Raw genomic sequence first — 15000 nt, 5'->3', positions numbered from 1 at the left:
AATCATTAATGGAGAATCTGAATATTAAATCTTAAATTAAAATAGTCGCTAGTAGAGGACGTGTTGATGACAGAATCAACACCTATACTAAACAATACATTTTCCTTTTATGTAATGCATCGTCATGTGGTGGGAAAGATCAGTCGAGCAGTCATGGAAATGTGTTTCAGCACCGTCGCTCTTCTTCTTCTTCACATATCCCGAGGTTGACCTCTGCATTAAGCGCAGAACGGTTTCTTGGATGCAGTTCTTGAGATGCACTTTGTTTCCCTTGAAAATGTGCTTCTGTTCTGTGAATCCCCCCATGGTTCTCAAAAGAAAAGCAGAAGTACTTGGCATGGAGAGAAACAAACCCAGATGATGTCTTTAGTCCAGGCTTTGAAGTTTTATGGTACTTCTGCAGCTCTACGGAGCCTCAGAGGGCGAAGCCTGGACGCGCCTGAGCTGCATCAACTGTGCTCCAGAACACCTTTCATATCCCTCCACCACATGCTCAGTAAGTTCATTAGTATCTAAAAGCATGTTTTCATTCCCAAAGTCAAACGGAGTTAAGAGTTGGTGGGCCATTCACATAATATTGACCTCATCTCAACAAACCCCCCCCACCCCCACACATCCTATTCAGATCCTGTTGGGTGAAAAGCTCCGAGTCTTCTCTCATTCAATAAGATGCCTGTCCATTCTAGCTGAGGTTTCCATGTCTCTCCACACACAGAGGCTAGGCCAGAAGAAAAGTCCACCAGAGAGAAATCCCATCTGTGTCCTCATCCATTCTGCAGCTCTGGACATGAGCAAACAGCTCGCTTTCACCGCCCGGGCAACCCTTTCACTTCACACTGGCAAAACACACACACACACTGAATCAGGGTTCTTGACGGCAGACCCAACACCCTCTCATGAATTGAGAGAGATAAATGTTTTAGTAGTCGCACACAGAACGAGACTTCCTGGCTCTTTGTGACGCTGGTAGCAAAGCCGTCTGAGAAGCCTGCAGAGACTGACGGGAGGAAACCCCTTTGGAGAGATCTACCACCGTGCAGCTTTGGAAAACATTGTGTTTAAATGGCAAGCCTTCAACTGTGGCGCAATGAGAATATATTGGATGTTTGCATATGGTAATCATTGTCCAGGCATAAAGACTTTTATGTGGCGTGTTAAAATAACACATTTAAGATGTGCAGATAAACATTCATTATTTTAAACGTGTGGTTTTTCTTCAACATTCCTCTCGTAACTTTAAATGTTTTGCTAAAAAGAGCTTAGAAAATGCTGACAATCTATTGTTTAGTCTAAGCTCGACTTCATAGTCATAAAGGTAAATATAAAAGATCAAACTGTAATGCAACAGGTGCATCATTTGTCACTTCTGTTTTTAAATGCAAAGGCTGCGTCCTTCTCAAAGTTCCTCTTTCCATCACGTCACACGTCCCAGAGCAGAGCAACGGGAAAGTTCAGTCTGCAATTGGAGAGTTTGCTTGGACAGATTGGACAAATATTTCTTTTGTGTGGTCGTCTCCTCGCCTCTGTTCGGCCCTGACAGCCACAGAAGAGGGAGAGAACAATCCGACCTGCACTGCATTATGGGCTGGTGCCGTCTCACCAGCTGTCTGTTTACACTTCACCACTCGCCTTAGGTATCAATTAGCTTTATGGGGGAAAGGAGACTAATAGTAGAGCACGGGCAGAATTCAGATTTCTAACTGCGTTTGTCACTTAAAGAAGGGTTTCCAGCTCCAAGAGCCAAATCAAACAGAGGAAAGTGATGACATAAGTACAAATAATCAATTTTACCGTCATTCTGCAATGACAAAAAAGTGGGTTGAGAAAATGGTTTAAGACAAATAAAGTCAAAGAACCAATTTTAGTTTTAATTACTATTGTTTTTGACGTCGACTCGGAGCAGACTCTGGTTTAAACGGCTGCTCATCACGAGAGCAAACCACTTTCCAGTCCAAGCAAAACTCCAGACACAGCAAGACAACTTCAGATGTCTTTTGCACCATATGGGTCCATCTACAGAGTCAAAGGCTCTGTAACAGCACACCAACTGCAAGACAAACAGCAGCCCAGACCACATGTTCCTGTAAATCAAACCCCGACTGCTCTTCTGTGTCAGCGTCTGACCTCCAGCACTACAGGGCAGGAGATACCGTGATGACCACTTCTTAGTCTGCTGCACAAGAGGTGACACAAAAACAAAACGTTATAGATGTTTAAACCTTTATGTATGAAATAATAGTACAAGTCGTCTACGAGAGCGTCTTTAAAATGTTCACCTTGGAGTTAAAAAGTACAATCCCAGACTGAAGTACATCTGTTGACTGAATAATCACTAACTGATTCTCTTAAGAACCGACATACTTTGACTCAAATGATGCATCTTTACCTTAAATAAGTGTTTTTATTGTCGAGCTATAACATCACATTGAAAGGCAGAAACTGTAAAAGTGCTTAAAATAAGAAACTCCATCAGGTTTGTTCACAGGAATTAAGGCTGCAACTAATTATTACTATTATTTTTGATTAATCTGACTAATTATTATTCTGTCATTTAATCTACAAAATGTCAAGTCAGAAACCTAAACTTTACAAATCATGAAAGACAAAGAACGCTATTCACATTGGAGTATCTTGAACGATTGATTCTTGGAATGTCACTTAATAATATGTGCAGATTAGTTTCTGTTGATCAACTGGAAGGACTATTACAGTGCTTAATAATACGCATAATAAAAATTAAATCCTTTTAGATATTGGGCTGTATAAATGAAATTGACTTGACTTCATAAAACTCAACAGAAACGAGAATTTATTTAGATGGGGGTCCCAGTACTCTGAGGGGTATTATGGGGTTCTGCAGGGGGTATGTGAGATTTATTTTAAATGCATATAAAAAATATCAGTTCTATAATATGTTCAATACAAACATTTAAATGCAAGTTTGATAAACTTCATTTTCTTTTAATTGTCAAAGCAATCGTTAACTGCCGGAACAAACTCGATCACAATTATGTTCAGTTTGACCATGAAGACGGTTTTCATGTTGATTTGTGGGTGAAACGCAGAGAAGTGACAAAGAAGTCATGTTTCTCTCTGAACTGTCACGGCAACTTCTCAAAAAGATGCGGTTCAAAGCAGCTACAAAGCCGTCGTAGTGTTGTTGCACAAAGACTAGTGACTAGTTATAGATTCTAAACATTTGAAATGTAGCATTTATGTGTTTTTCGGTTACAAGGTTGTTGTTTAGTAAACCAGACGCTCTTTTGTTCCTCTTTCTTAAGGCTTCTTTTCAAAGGGGATACATTATATCCATCCATATATATATCTATCTATCTATCTATTATAGATTTATACTATATATCTATCTATCTATCTATTATAGATTTATACTATATATATATATATCTATCTATTATAGATTTATATTATATATATATATATATATATATATATATATATATATATATATATATATATATATATATATATATATATATATATATATATATATATATATATATATAATATATCTATATATATATATATATATATATATATATATATATATATAATCCTGTAAACTAGGCTGTGTGTTTAAGTGGACATTGAGCTAAAGAGCATTCTGTAACCAGGGCTTTGCAATCTTTCAGCAGAAACTAGACCTGTGATTTATAACAACAGGAGATTAATGAGCAGTGCTCAGCGTGAAGGCTCTTACCAACTAGGCATATAATCAGAAACACTCCAGGGAGGACACTTGTGTTAGCCTCCTTCAGCAACATCATCTGTGCCCTCTTGTGGAGGGCTGGCACAGTTCATCCTCACACTTCTCCACTGCCTGCATCTCCCCGTGTGATCTGAGGAAACCAGACAACAGCTGTTGGCATGATGCACTTTAACAGTCATTTTAACCTCCTTTCTTTAGCTGCTCTTGTTTCTTTTTCCCCTCAAAACTATTGGCAAGTCCCGAGCACCTCTCAGCTTCATGGAAATGTATCTCAGAAACCAGTATCAGCCCTCATTGTTTGGCCTCCACTTGAAAGACTCTTAAACTCCAGCGTGCCAAGTCCAGCCATGAGCTAAACCATCAGTGACATCATGGAGGAACACTAACACTGCTGGGTTATCAATGATTTCTCCTCATTCACTGGCCCTCTTTGAGAGGAGCCAAAGTGTGACACAAATATCAATTCAAAGGGGGATTTCACAGGCCGACTGCCCCACTGAAATGATGCAAGAGACAAAGGATGATGCAGAGAGCTTGTGATGGGAACCAGTGTTTCCCCTAGGTTTACTGCTTTGGAGGGGCACTCACCGTGCGACGGGGGAATTGTGTGCGCGTGCGTGGCGCGGGGAGATTGCGTACGCGGCGCGGTTTCTCTTTAGTTATCCCCTCTCCTTTCTTCTGCTATGTAGGTGTGTGTGCACGTGTGTGTGTCAGCTGCGAAGCCCCTCCCTTCGCAAAAAGGAGTGAAGGAGAGAATATGAATGCGCAAAGTAGACAGTACAAACTGAAATGTGCACATAAATTAGATCAATAGCATAAGCGTTTAGTTTATTTAATAAAAGAGCACCTGTCAATGTGAAAAGTGGGTTGTGAATAAAAATAATATATATATTTTTAATTTGAGTAAAAAAAACAAAACGCCTTGAATTTCAGGCGCTGGGCTCAAGCAATGGTAGGGGAAACAATGGGAACCATTAGAGGGAGAACAGCCGGCACACAGAAGGCTGTAGTCTTGAAATAATCTTCTCGTAATAAAAACAGTTTATGGCTCATGTTTGGTCCAGGACTGAAGAATTTGATAACGGCCTCTTTCACATTGTAAATGTAAATGTGAGAGGTCTGATCACAGAGCAGTGGTTAACAGGGAGATCTTCAAAGGCTGTAAATAATAAAGTGAGCAGACCTGTCAATAACTCTTACATTATAAGTCTTCAAGTGAGATGGATATGCTCTCTATGGAAGATAATAACCCACGTTTTATGCACTCTCAACCCTGTATTTACAAAGTTACTAATACAACTAAACTGCAGTCTCTTTGAGGGAAAAGTATTTTTTCCCAGATTATGGTCAAATAAATGGGAACAAAACTAAAATGCAACCTCAGTTTAAATACTCTGCTGTCTTATAATCTTCACATGGAGTTTAGATATCGGTTTCCTGTGGCACTGGGGGCTATAAGCTCCGTGTAATGTTACGTTTTGATAGTTTGGAAGTTGGCTTGCCATCAAACTGCATACTTTACTTCTGTGAGCTGTACTTCTTCTCTCTGTACTGAGGGCAGACTGCAGCTACAGTGACTCACTATCACCTCTAGAGGAACAAGTGGTATTACAGCCTGGACAGAGCGCAGCTAGCTGTTAGCATGCTAACTTCGAGAGATATCTCTGCAACACACAGACGTCTTTGACATCACCTCTGTTGAACCTTTCACAGTGTGTTTTAACTTCATGAAAGTAAAAAAACAAACGTCTTGTTAAGCGTTCAGTAGTTTTTAGCTTCACTCAAGATGTCAACGGCCAAAACACCAAACTCAAGGCTTCAACACTGTAGTCCATGAACTAATGTCTGACGCCACTGTGACTACGTCCACTTCTTAAACACACAGGTCAAAAACAAACGTAATCTGGATAATAATAAGTTTCCCTCTAAACGTAATGGACAATGCAGTGTGTTGCATGGGAACAACATGTTTAGGAGACCAGGCTTCTTTAGAGTAATGATGATGTTTCTACCCACTCAGCACAAAGTTGCTTTGGATACCAAAACTAGTGTTTCCCTCTTACCCCATAAATCTCATTCATTTTCAAATTTGCTCTTGTGCTGACACCAATGAGATCATGTATCATTAAGTCTGACTGCATGCCTGCGTTATAGTGCATAATGTATAGACTCACACGAACAGGTTACAGAATTTTTTTAACCACTTTTTCACCCACTTCTCTAGATCGTTGTGGTCCCGACTTAACAGCAGATAAAACAGTGTGGCTGCAGAAATGTTCAAAAGCGTTGGAGCAACCGACCTGCTGTGTAACCTTCTGACACAAAATGTTCTTTTGAGTCAACTGTATTCCCGCGGTTCAAAGACCTGCTGGGGTTTCAGACGTACTCAATTTGGATAAACATTACATTTACAACCTCTTGATTGAAATGGCCTTAAATAAAAAAAAAAAAAGGTTTAATCCGTCCTTTGGGTGGATATGGTGAAAAAAAACATCTGGGACAGCTGCTATAGACATCCAATCATAAAACTGAAACCCAGAAAGTGGAAAGCATTTTGTACAGCCAGCATTTCATCCTCGCGCTGCCATACAAGTAATTATTCATCTCCTTTGTAATGTTGACACATCTCCTCAAATCAGGACACACTCCGTCACAACAACAAATGTGACTCGTTAATGTTCTGATCCATCCATCACACATCTGCTCAGCCGAGCTGAAACTAATGCATCGTGAAGCCTGAATAATTTCATTTCACATTGGATTGCTGGGAAACTGAGATCAGACTTTTGGCAGCATTAGTATTTGATGAGGGGAAACAGCGTCATGGTGGTGATTGGAGAGGAAGAGAACCAAACACTTCCAATGTTATTCACACTGAGACAATTAATCTGTGCTTTGCCGTTCCTCCTGTATGACCTACACGTCAGCGGTACTTAACCGTCACCATCAACAGACTGAAGCTAATGTGCAGAAAGAGGCTGCGTATACACGGCTCTGCCAACTGGGACACGATACACTCGAGGAGACGAAAAGAGAAAGAAGAAGCAGCTCAAACCTCTTCTGAGTTTAGCAGAGACTTCCTCTGGTTTGCTGTGGTCAGAGAGTAACATCACTCAGTCCTACTTCACCCTTTTCCCTTCACGCTGTCCCTGAACCCTGATGATGCAACACGGACACTAACAAAAGAGCCATTAGTGCCAAATCAAATGAGCCAATATTATTTCTACCACTTACCCTGAAGGTTACGAGCAATGGGTTATCTGTTGTAACTTGTGATTTCTTCAACAGTTAGAAAGAAAAGAGCCACAACGACTAATCCAACAATTAGTGCGTCGACTTTATCTCCAACTATGTTGATTGATCTTTGAAATCAGGTAAAAAATGTCAGAAAATGGAGAAGAAGGAGGAGAATGAGAAGAAGGAGGAGAAGGAGAAGAAGGAGGAGAAGAAGAAAAAGAAGGAAAAGAAGAAGAAGGAGAAGAAGAAGAAGAAGAAGAAGAAGAAGAAGAAGAAGAAGAAGAAGAAGAAGAAGAAGAAGAAGAAGAAGAAGGAGAATGAGGAGGAGGAGGAGGAGAAGATGACGACTGACTAGAGAAAATATAAATGAACATTTTTAAGAGTTAATAGAGATGTCAGTTAGATTTGATCAGAATATGAAATCATCCATCTTCTGTGCATAAACTACAGGTTATGATGTTAAATTATGAGTTATCTTATCGGTCATAAGAAGAAGGTTAGTATATTGCCTCCCTACTTTGTACACGGCCATGTTTTTATGGTGGTAGTTTGGTTTTGCTGAGTGCAGATATTATCAAACCACAAATGTGTCCAGTACGATTAGCAAATGTTTAGCAAAGAGAATCAACGCTCATTAAACACAAGGCCATGAAATGCATCTATAATCACTTTGTGTGATCTGGCAAGCTAGACCCATCATTTCATCCCTCAAGTCCCTGTATCCAACATCCCACAAATATTTATCACCTCTCCTCAACAAAGAAGACAGTGACAACACTTTTACTGGAATATGAATCTAATTAGCATCAGCTGGGAGAGCTGACGTTGGTTCTCTGATCATGTTTGATTGGAGAATAACACAGATGAGTAAACACTGTAGAGTATCTGGACGGAGAAGATAACCATCACAAAAGAAAAACAGCTATCAATGTGTTTGACTTATTATTTGGCATGAAGACAAAAGGTTTTTATATTTGTTATAACAAGAAAGAGTGGGTGAATCTATAAAGGCGAGTCCATAGATCACATCCTACCCAGCCTCTGGCTCAAAGCTTTCAGAAATGGGTGAAAGCTCAGAAAGAGTATGCTGACAGCCAATTAGAATAAAGCTGCAGCATGAGATCGTGTAATAAATCACAGCTTGAGTAAAAAGCCATGTGCTGACTCAATAAATCCACTGCAACTTTATACGTAAAAGAAAACACAAAAGAGGCGCTTTGGGAGCACAGGATAGTGAAAGAAGGTGAAACTAAATCCAAGTATAACTGCAGCGGTGGAGGTGTTCCTTGTTACCCCGAGGGAGCTTTAGTTGGATGTTGGAGGTTAACAATACATACGATCAGGTTAACAGGGCCTGCCACAATATTTGGTTTCAATAAAACACATCCACACACACAAACATTTCCAAGACACTCAGCACCACCCGAAGATTGGATCCTTGCATATGAAACAATAATACGACTAATATGAGCACAAAGAAACCCTGGAAGCAAAGACAAGCGATGAGTCTAGATGAGTCACCAGGTCTAAACCTCAGCCGCCACCACAAGGCCTGCCAATGTGCAACACACATACAGCCCAGCCTTTGAAAGGATCCCCAAGCGTCTGGGACACTGACCACACCACGGTCAGGGAGAAGAACCATAAATTAGTCTGCGAGAAAGAAAAGGCAGATACAGACAAGACAGCTCAAACCACCGTTCTCACTGTTGAATCTGAAAGGGAAGAATCCTCCCGAGGCTCCCGAGCCCTCTGTGACTTATACTGAGACTTGACAGAAAAGCCTCACAATCAGCCAGAGATCACGTCTGTTTATCCACCCACTGTGTAATCCTTCTGGATGGGCTGAACAACTCTTTGGAACAACATTAAAAACATGATGTTCCAGAGGATCATACAAGCGTTTGTTAATCCCAGTGTGATCTTTTCCTTTCAAACACAACACACCAAACGGGATGAGCCCTTTCCATGTCATTTATCATCAACAGTTGAGATTGACACCTTGATCTTCATGGAAAAAGCCTTAAATAAACGACCACTATATCATGTGTAGTTGGAGAAAAGAGGCCAATAAACTGCCACAGCAAACAGCTGAACATGTTGGGAAAACTATTCATCTAGAAACATGTTAAATACACAGCATGTCCCTCAACACTTCACAAGTCCTGCCAAGCCATACAGCCTCAACAGTCCACACAACAATGAGGGATATCTTCTGGTGTACAGTGTTTACACTGCTGGTGAGGATGGTCACAGATTACTTTCATTCTGCTGCCTGAGCTCTAAACACTTCAGACTTGAATACAAAATGGATTTAAGATGTGTTCCCAATACTTAAAACACAATCCTCCATGCTAAACAGATAAAACATAAATGTGCATTAATCCACGTGTACACTGGAGTGTCATCACATTTACAATACAAAAACCTGAAACTATCATGCAGCTACAAAATGCATGCTAGCTATTTAAATACTGTTTTAATGCTCAACAATAGCAACGCAAGTCTGAGCTCTTACAGTACATTTAAACCGCAAACAGAACATAGTCTAACTTTATAAAGTATATGTCTTACTTTATACAGTATGTCTAACTTTATACAGTATGTGTCTTACTTTATACAGTAAATGTCTTACTTTATACAGTAAGTGTCTTACTTTATACAGTATGTCTAACTTTATACAGTATATGTCTTACTTTATACAGTAACTGTCTTACTTTATACAGTAACTGTCTTACTTTATGCAGTAAATGTCTTACTTTATACAGTAAATGTCTTACTTTATACAGTATGTCTAACTTTATACAGTATGTGTCTTACTTTATACAGTAAATGTCTTACTTTATACAGTAAGTGTCTTACTGTATACAGTATGTCTAACTTTATACAGTATATGTCTTACTTTATACAGTAACTGTCTTACTTTATACAGTAAATGTCTTACTTTATACAGTAAATGTCTTACTTTATACAGTATGTCTTACTTTATACAGTAAGTGTCTTACTTTATACAGTATGTCTAACTTTATACAGTAACTGTCTTACTTTATACAGTAACTGTCTTACTTTATACAGTAAATGTCTTACTTTATGTAGTAAATGTCTTACTTTATACAGTAAATGTCTTACTTTATACAGTAAATGTCTTACTTTATAGTACATGGTCTTACCTCCAAACTGCGCGCCGCTTCCACGTGGAGCTTGAACGTGGCCGTGCCTCTCGTGCACCTGCAGTTAGTCAGAGATAGTGACGTCACGTGTTTTGCCTCAAATAAAATGACAAACCAAAGTTATAGAAACTTTCACCGCTGTTTGTGGGACATGTTCACAACACTATCACGTAGGCCGCGCGACAAGGTTTCTACGTTTGAAGATGGTAGCCGGAAGTGACGGCTATTTAATATCAGCTGGACTTTTTTTTTGTTTTACTTTATTTAAACACATTGGATCTTACAACAGGTAGTTGGAGGTAACGTTAGTGCACATAACATTACAATAAAATATATAAAATTATAAATAAATAAAAATAATTTAAAAAACAATTAAATTAAACAAATTATAAATTAAAATAAATGTACATTCAGGCCAAATTATTTCCAAATGAACATTGATCCAAAAGGAGGTTGAAGAAGAGTTATATCATTAAAAGTCTGTTGTTTTTTTTAATTAGAAAACAACATGTCTGCACAGTTCGAGCACATACATAAAAATACAGGTTTATTATAAAGACTGTAAATAAATTATGTATAAATTCAATAGCTGCACATCCTCTTACGTGTTTTGCTGACTGTCGCCCAACGTCAATTATGTTATTTTAGACTTATATACATATGGAAAAGTATTTACGGTTTTAGGGCAAGTCATCTTTTTTTATTTTGAATTATTTTAAATTTATAGAATAAAGTCGAAATGTTGAGAATAAAGCCACATTTACAGTATACACTCTTACGCTAATAGTTTGATTGATTCTCAAAGAAGTATTCTCAAAATGTTATTTCAACTTTATTCTTAACCTTTCAACTTTATTCCCAAAAGGCAAAACAAATCAAATACTCCCCGTCTGATTTATGTCAGAAATACTGAAAGTTCGACCTTCCTCTCGACATTTTCTACTTGTTTTTGGAAATGCTAAATAAAATAAAATCATTCTCCTCTCTTTTTTTCCCTGGAAGTTATGCCTGGTCCTAACACTCTTCCATTTCTTTGATGTTTCTTATTAATCATCAACTCCCCAAATTCCTCGGGGTTACCATAATACATGCTTCAGATTGGAGTAACAGTACACCCGCCGTCCAGTGGCGCAGAACAGTTCAAGTGTCAGGATCTGCTCTGTAAACAGTGACACGTCTGATACTGTTTATTTTGGCTTTTACTGCATCGATGGATGTTTAGTACTACACATTTTGAGCTACTTCAGAGGAGCTTCAAATAACACAGAACAACAACTTTCATGTTGAAAAACTTGAAGAAGTTAACAGCTAAAGAACCGTGGAGGCTGATTACATTAGCTGTGTGAGAACAAGCAGTTCACTTCTACGGACACAGAAAACAAAATCCAGATTGTTGATCGTGTTTTAAATTACCATGAAAAGCATCCGCACAAACTTCCCCCGGGTGGTTCTGCAGAGGAGTCCTCTCCACACAGAGAACCAGCTATTTACTGCGATTTATTTCTCTTATTATGGACAAAAAACAGTCTGGACAAGCGAACAACACTGACTTTATATGCCTTCAAAGCATACCTCTCTTCCACCGTAGATTTATTTATGCCGTACGTATGTTCAGTTGTAAATTAAGACCTGGGTCAGTCTGCTGACCATTGAATGTGGTCCGGATCTCCCTGTAAGTACAGAGATGTTCCTGGGTGGCCCTTTACAGTTACTTTGAATAACGCTGGTGCATAAAGCCCGGACAGTAAACATACTTTAAGAAGAGATTGAGGATGTTTCAGACTCCACAGATGATGTTAATGTTATGAAACTTGATATATTTACCTCCTGACTGATAAAGATTAAATGAGCAGCAAATGAATCTTCATCTTTGGTTCATAGTCAAGAAGTCATATGGCTGTAATCTGATATATGATTCGATGCCAGTATCAGTGATGGTTACACCATTTCAACCTTATAAGTTGTGAATACTGAGACAGTCAAAGACACACAAAGAGGGGGGGCGGGGGGGGGGGGGGGGGGGGGGGGGTGACATCTGTGGCAGTAATTTAGGTCTTCATCTTCAACCGTCTCGCCTTATTCCAGGACTCCTCGTTGATATGGAATGAAAGACTGGAGGAGACATTTGAACTCCAGAGAAAATATTCATAGTACAAACTGAGTGATCTGTGGAACATGAGCAGATGGCAATCACACTCCCAACAAATGAAAATGAAAATTGTAATATGCAATGCAATACATGTGCCTTTCCTGACAGGAAAATGTTGTTTATAGTAATATGAAGATTGTATCAAGGCACCACTGTGACTGGATTATGCCATGTCCTCAAATTCTTCCACACATCTTTCAAAACCACATCCCTTTCCAAAGAGCACACACTGTGCTGATATACAGAGCACACAATGTGCCTCATGCAAACACATTCTCTTGACTTTCTCTAGAATAAATAAGCAAAGTCCTCTGCAGATGTTCTGGAATCAATGAGCCAATAGTATTTCTTTAATAATAATTTGAATTACTGTAAAACATAGAATATTAAAAATTTGATTACATTATATAAATTATATAATTTGATTACATTATAATATAATTTGATTACATTATATAAATTCCTGAAATTTAAAACTTGTGTTTCTTTGTGTTGGACAAACAATGTGTGGACTGTGAAAACAAGATATTTTTATTCTTATTTTATTAAGAGTTCGAAAAATGTTCTCTTACCGAAGAGAAGAGCAAAAACAAGAAACCACTGGTGACTCCCAGGAATCATTGGGTACGAAGATATAAGAGGAAATTTGTTCTTATATCGCTTCCTCCATTAATCCCAGCGTGTTTTACAGGATGGGGTTTTAAGTGATTAGTATTCTTCTCAAACATCCTTTCACAGTGAGTCGACCACATCCCAGAGAGACTGTAGAGTTGGGTAGACCATACCACAAGGCTCAGCAGGGATCAGACTGTGTCAGGGGGGGTTCATGGTGTGTGCGTCGCCTGTGTAACACTCAGACAACCAGAGTTTAACCAACACGTGCTCAGGCAAACACACAGGAGCAGAGGAGTCATGGACAGAAGAGATCAGATCATGTATCTGGAGTCTGTGTTTGTAGGGACGAGGCTTCGGGTCCTGACCGACATGTTACTTGTCCCGTTCGCTCCCGTTTCTACCAGCTGAGAATTCCAGGGTTCCCAAACCTTCCTAAACATCAAATTCAGGAAACTTTCCAGGACTTTCCAGGCCAAATAATCTCAAATTCAAGACCCAACACGACATAGTTTGGACGCGGATAAAGGTTAGTCACTGTTGCACTCTCGAGGCAGGTGGCGTGTAAAACAAAACGCATTTTTCAGTGGTCAGACCAAGTCCTCCAGAAGTCTCATGTGACTCCCGCTTTGATTTCTTGTCTCTTTAGATGAATTCAATGATTTAAGACCTTTTAAGGATCTGCATGAACTCTTTTCTTCTTCTCTTCACATTTGTGCAATAACTTAAACGTACTTAATGCTCTCCTTCATCTATGTAGTGCTTTATCTTTATACTTAACGTCTTGCCATCTTATATTACACCTTCTTTATCTCATGTATGTGTTAATGCTGAGCTGCACATTGCACTGTTGACCCGTGTTCACCTGCGTATGAAGAATACAAAACAATAAAATAAATGGAGACATGTGCACGAAATCATTTTAATTGATATAACAGCATTCCTTGTTTTCCCTCCACTACTTGCGTATTTGCTATTTGAAAATCACTACATCTTTTTTAACAGTGCATATCAACAAACACTTTCCTAACAATGCCCTCACAATGTGAATGTGCACGAGGCCTAACAGAGTCTCTGGACCCCACATGGAAGTGCAACAGCATGCTATAGAGCAAACAAAAATAAATGTTATATTCCATACTCTCAAGTTATATTTTGACGTTTTTATCATAGTTACAGTACAATGTTTATGAAATATCTGTGAAAAAAGTATACAATCTTTTTTCCCCCCCATTCACATGAAGTATAAAAATAATTGACTCTGTACACTTATATTCAAAATGTCCAGTGGTTTGCATAATAGTTTGATTGGATCAAAGTCTGGTCTTCGTCACTAAAGGCCTGTGAAAGAGAAAGAGAAAAACATCAGTGTCCTGGAAACTAAAATCAGACTCATTCAACCGCTAATAAGACGGGAAATAACCATGAAGCGTGCGTGTAATATCTGCTGTCATAGACGAACACGAGGTGGAAAATGAGCCGTGTTCCTCGAGACGTTCTGGGACAGCAGCGAATCCTTATTTAAGTTTGGTTGCCGTGGCAATGCTCTGGCCTCCCTGATAGGCAGGCAGCAGGCTGCTCTCAGATCTGCCTCCAGACTGGCACACTGACGCTGGGAACTGTGGGCACCTCCACAGCCACAAGAAGGAGAACCGCAGACAACCTCAAACCAGACAGACTTTCTCCTTCTTCCAAATGTTGACGCTGAGAGTCGACGCCGTCTGCAGCGTGTAAACTCACTTAATGGAACAGGCGCTCCCGTCTGCACACAGGGCCGGCCTCCACCAGTCATTTCAGAGCCACCGTGCCCTCCGCTTAGCCTGCGAGGGTGATTGAACGGACCACAAATGAAGGTGGAGGCTTCGGCAGTGCGTCACACGTTGGTAGTTATTTGGGTTGACATGTCGTGGCTCTACAAGTGACGTCATAGACAGACATCGAGGATCTTAAGGAAGCTGCTTACAACAGCAGAATACAGATGCTCACCTGAAAACACAGATCTCTTATTGGCATCTCGAGCACCACCTGTGGACAAACAAGGAGAACACGTGTCACGTAGAGCAGCAGGATGACTCTTAAGGGACATTTCTGTCAGTGTACGTCAA

At 39.5% G+C, this 15000-nt stretch overlaps 2 protein-coding genes across 4 annotated transcripts in view; both read right to left on the bottom strand.

Annotated features, from left to right (window-relative positions):
* sulf1 (sulfatase 1) overlaps window positions 1–10350 on the bottom strand; it is an 81774-nt gene extending 71424 nt beyond the window's left edge. For both annotated transcript variants that reach the window (XM_029457926.1, XM_029457927.1), the window contains exons 1-2: window positions 10135–10350; window positions 3719–3857 (exon numbers count right to left, since the gene is read on the bottom strand). In XM_029457926.1, the coding sequence (XP_029313786.1) occupies window positions 3719–3785 (67 nt within the window). In that variant the 5' untranslated portion in view covers window positions 3786–3857; window positions 10135–10350. The remainder of the gene's footprint in view (window positions 1–3718; window positions 3858–10134) is intronic.
* A 3460-nt stretch (window positions 10351–13810) lies between these two features.
* c20h8orf34 (chromosome 20 C8orf34 homolog) overlaps window positions 13811–15000 on the bottom strand; it is a 56910-nt gene continuing 55720 nt past the window's right edge. Inside the window, exons 14-16 of one of the 2 annotated variants that reach the window (XR_003834217.1) lie at window positions 14882–14920; window positions 14636–14715; window positions 13811–14236 (exon numbers count right to left, since the gene is read on the bottom strand). Coding sequence is in view for 1 of the 2 variants with exons in the window: in XM_029457934.1 (XP_029313794.1) it covers window positions 14229–14236; window positions 14882–14920 (47 nt within the window). In the remaining variant the exon portion in view is untranslated. The remainder of the gene's footprint in view (window positions 14237–14635; window positions 14716–14881; window positions 14921–15000) is intronic. The other variant, XM_029457934.1, reaches the window with a different exon arrangement.

This window comes from Cottoperca gobio, chromosome 20, assembly GCF_900634415.1.
Source record: "Cottoperca gobio chromosome 20, fCotGob3.1, whole genome shotgun sequence".
Classification (NCBI taxonomy): Eukaryota; Metazoa; Chordata; class Actinopteri; order Perciformes; family Bovichtidae; genus Cottoperca; species Cottoperca gobio.
This window is presented reverse-complemented; position numbering and strand designations above follow the sequence as displayed.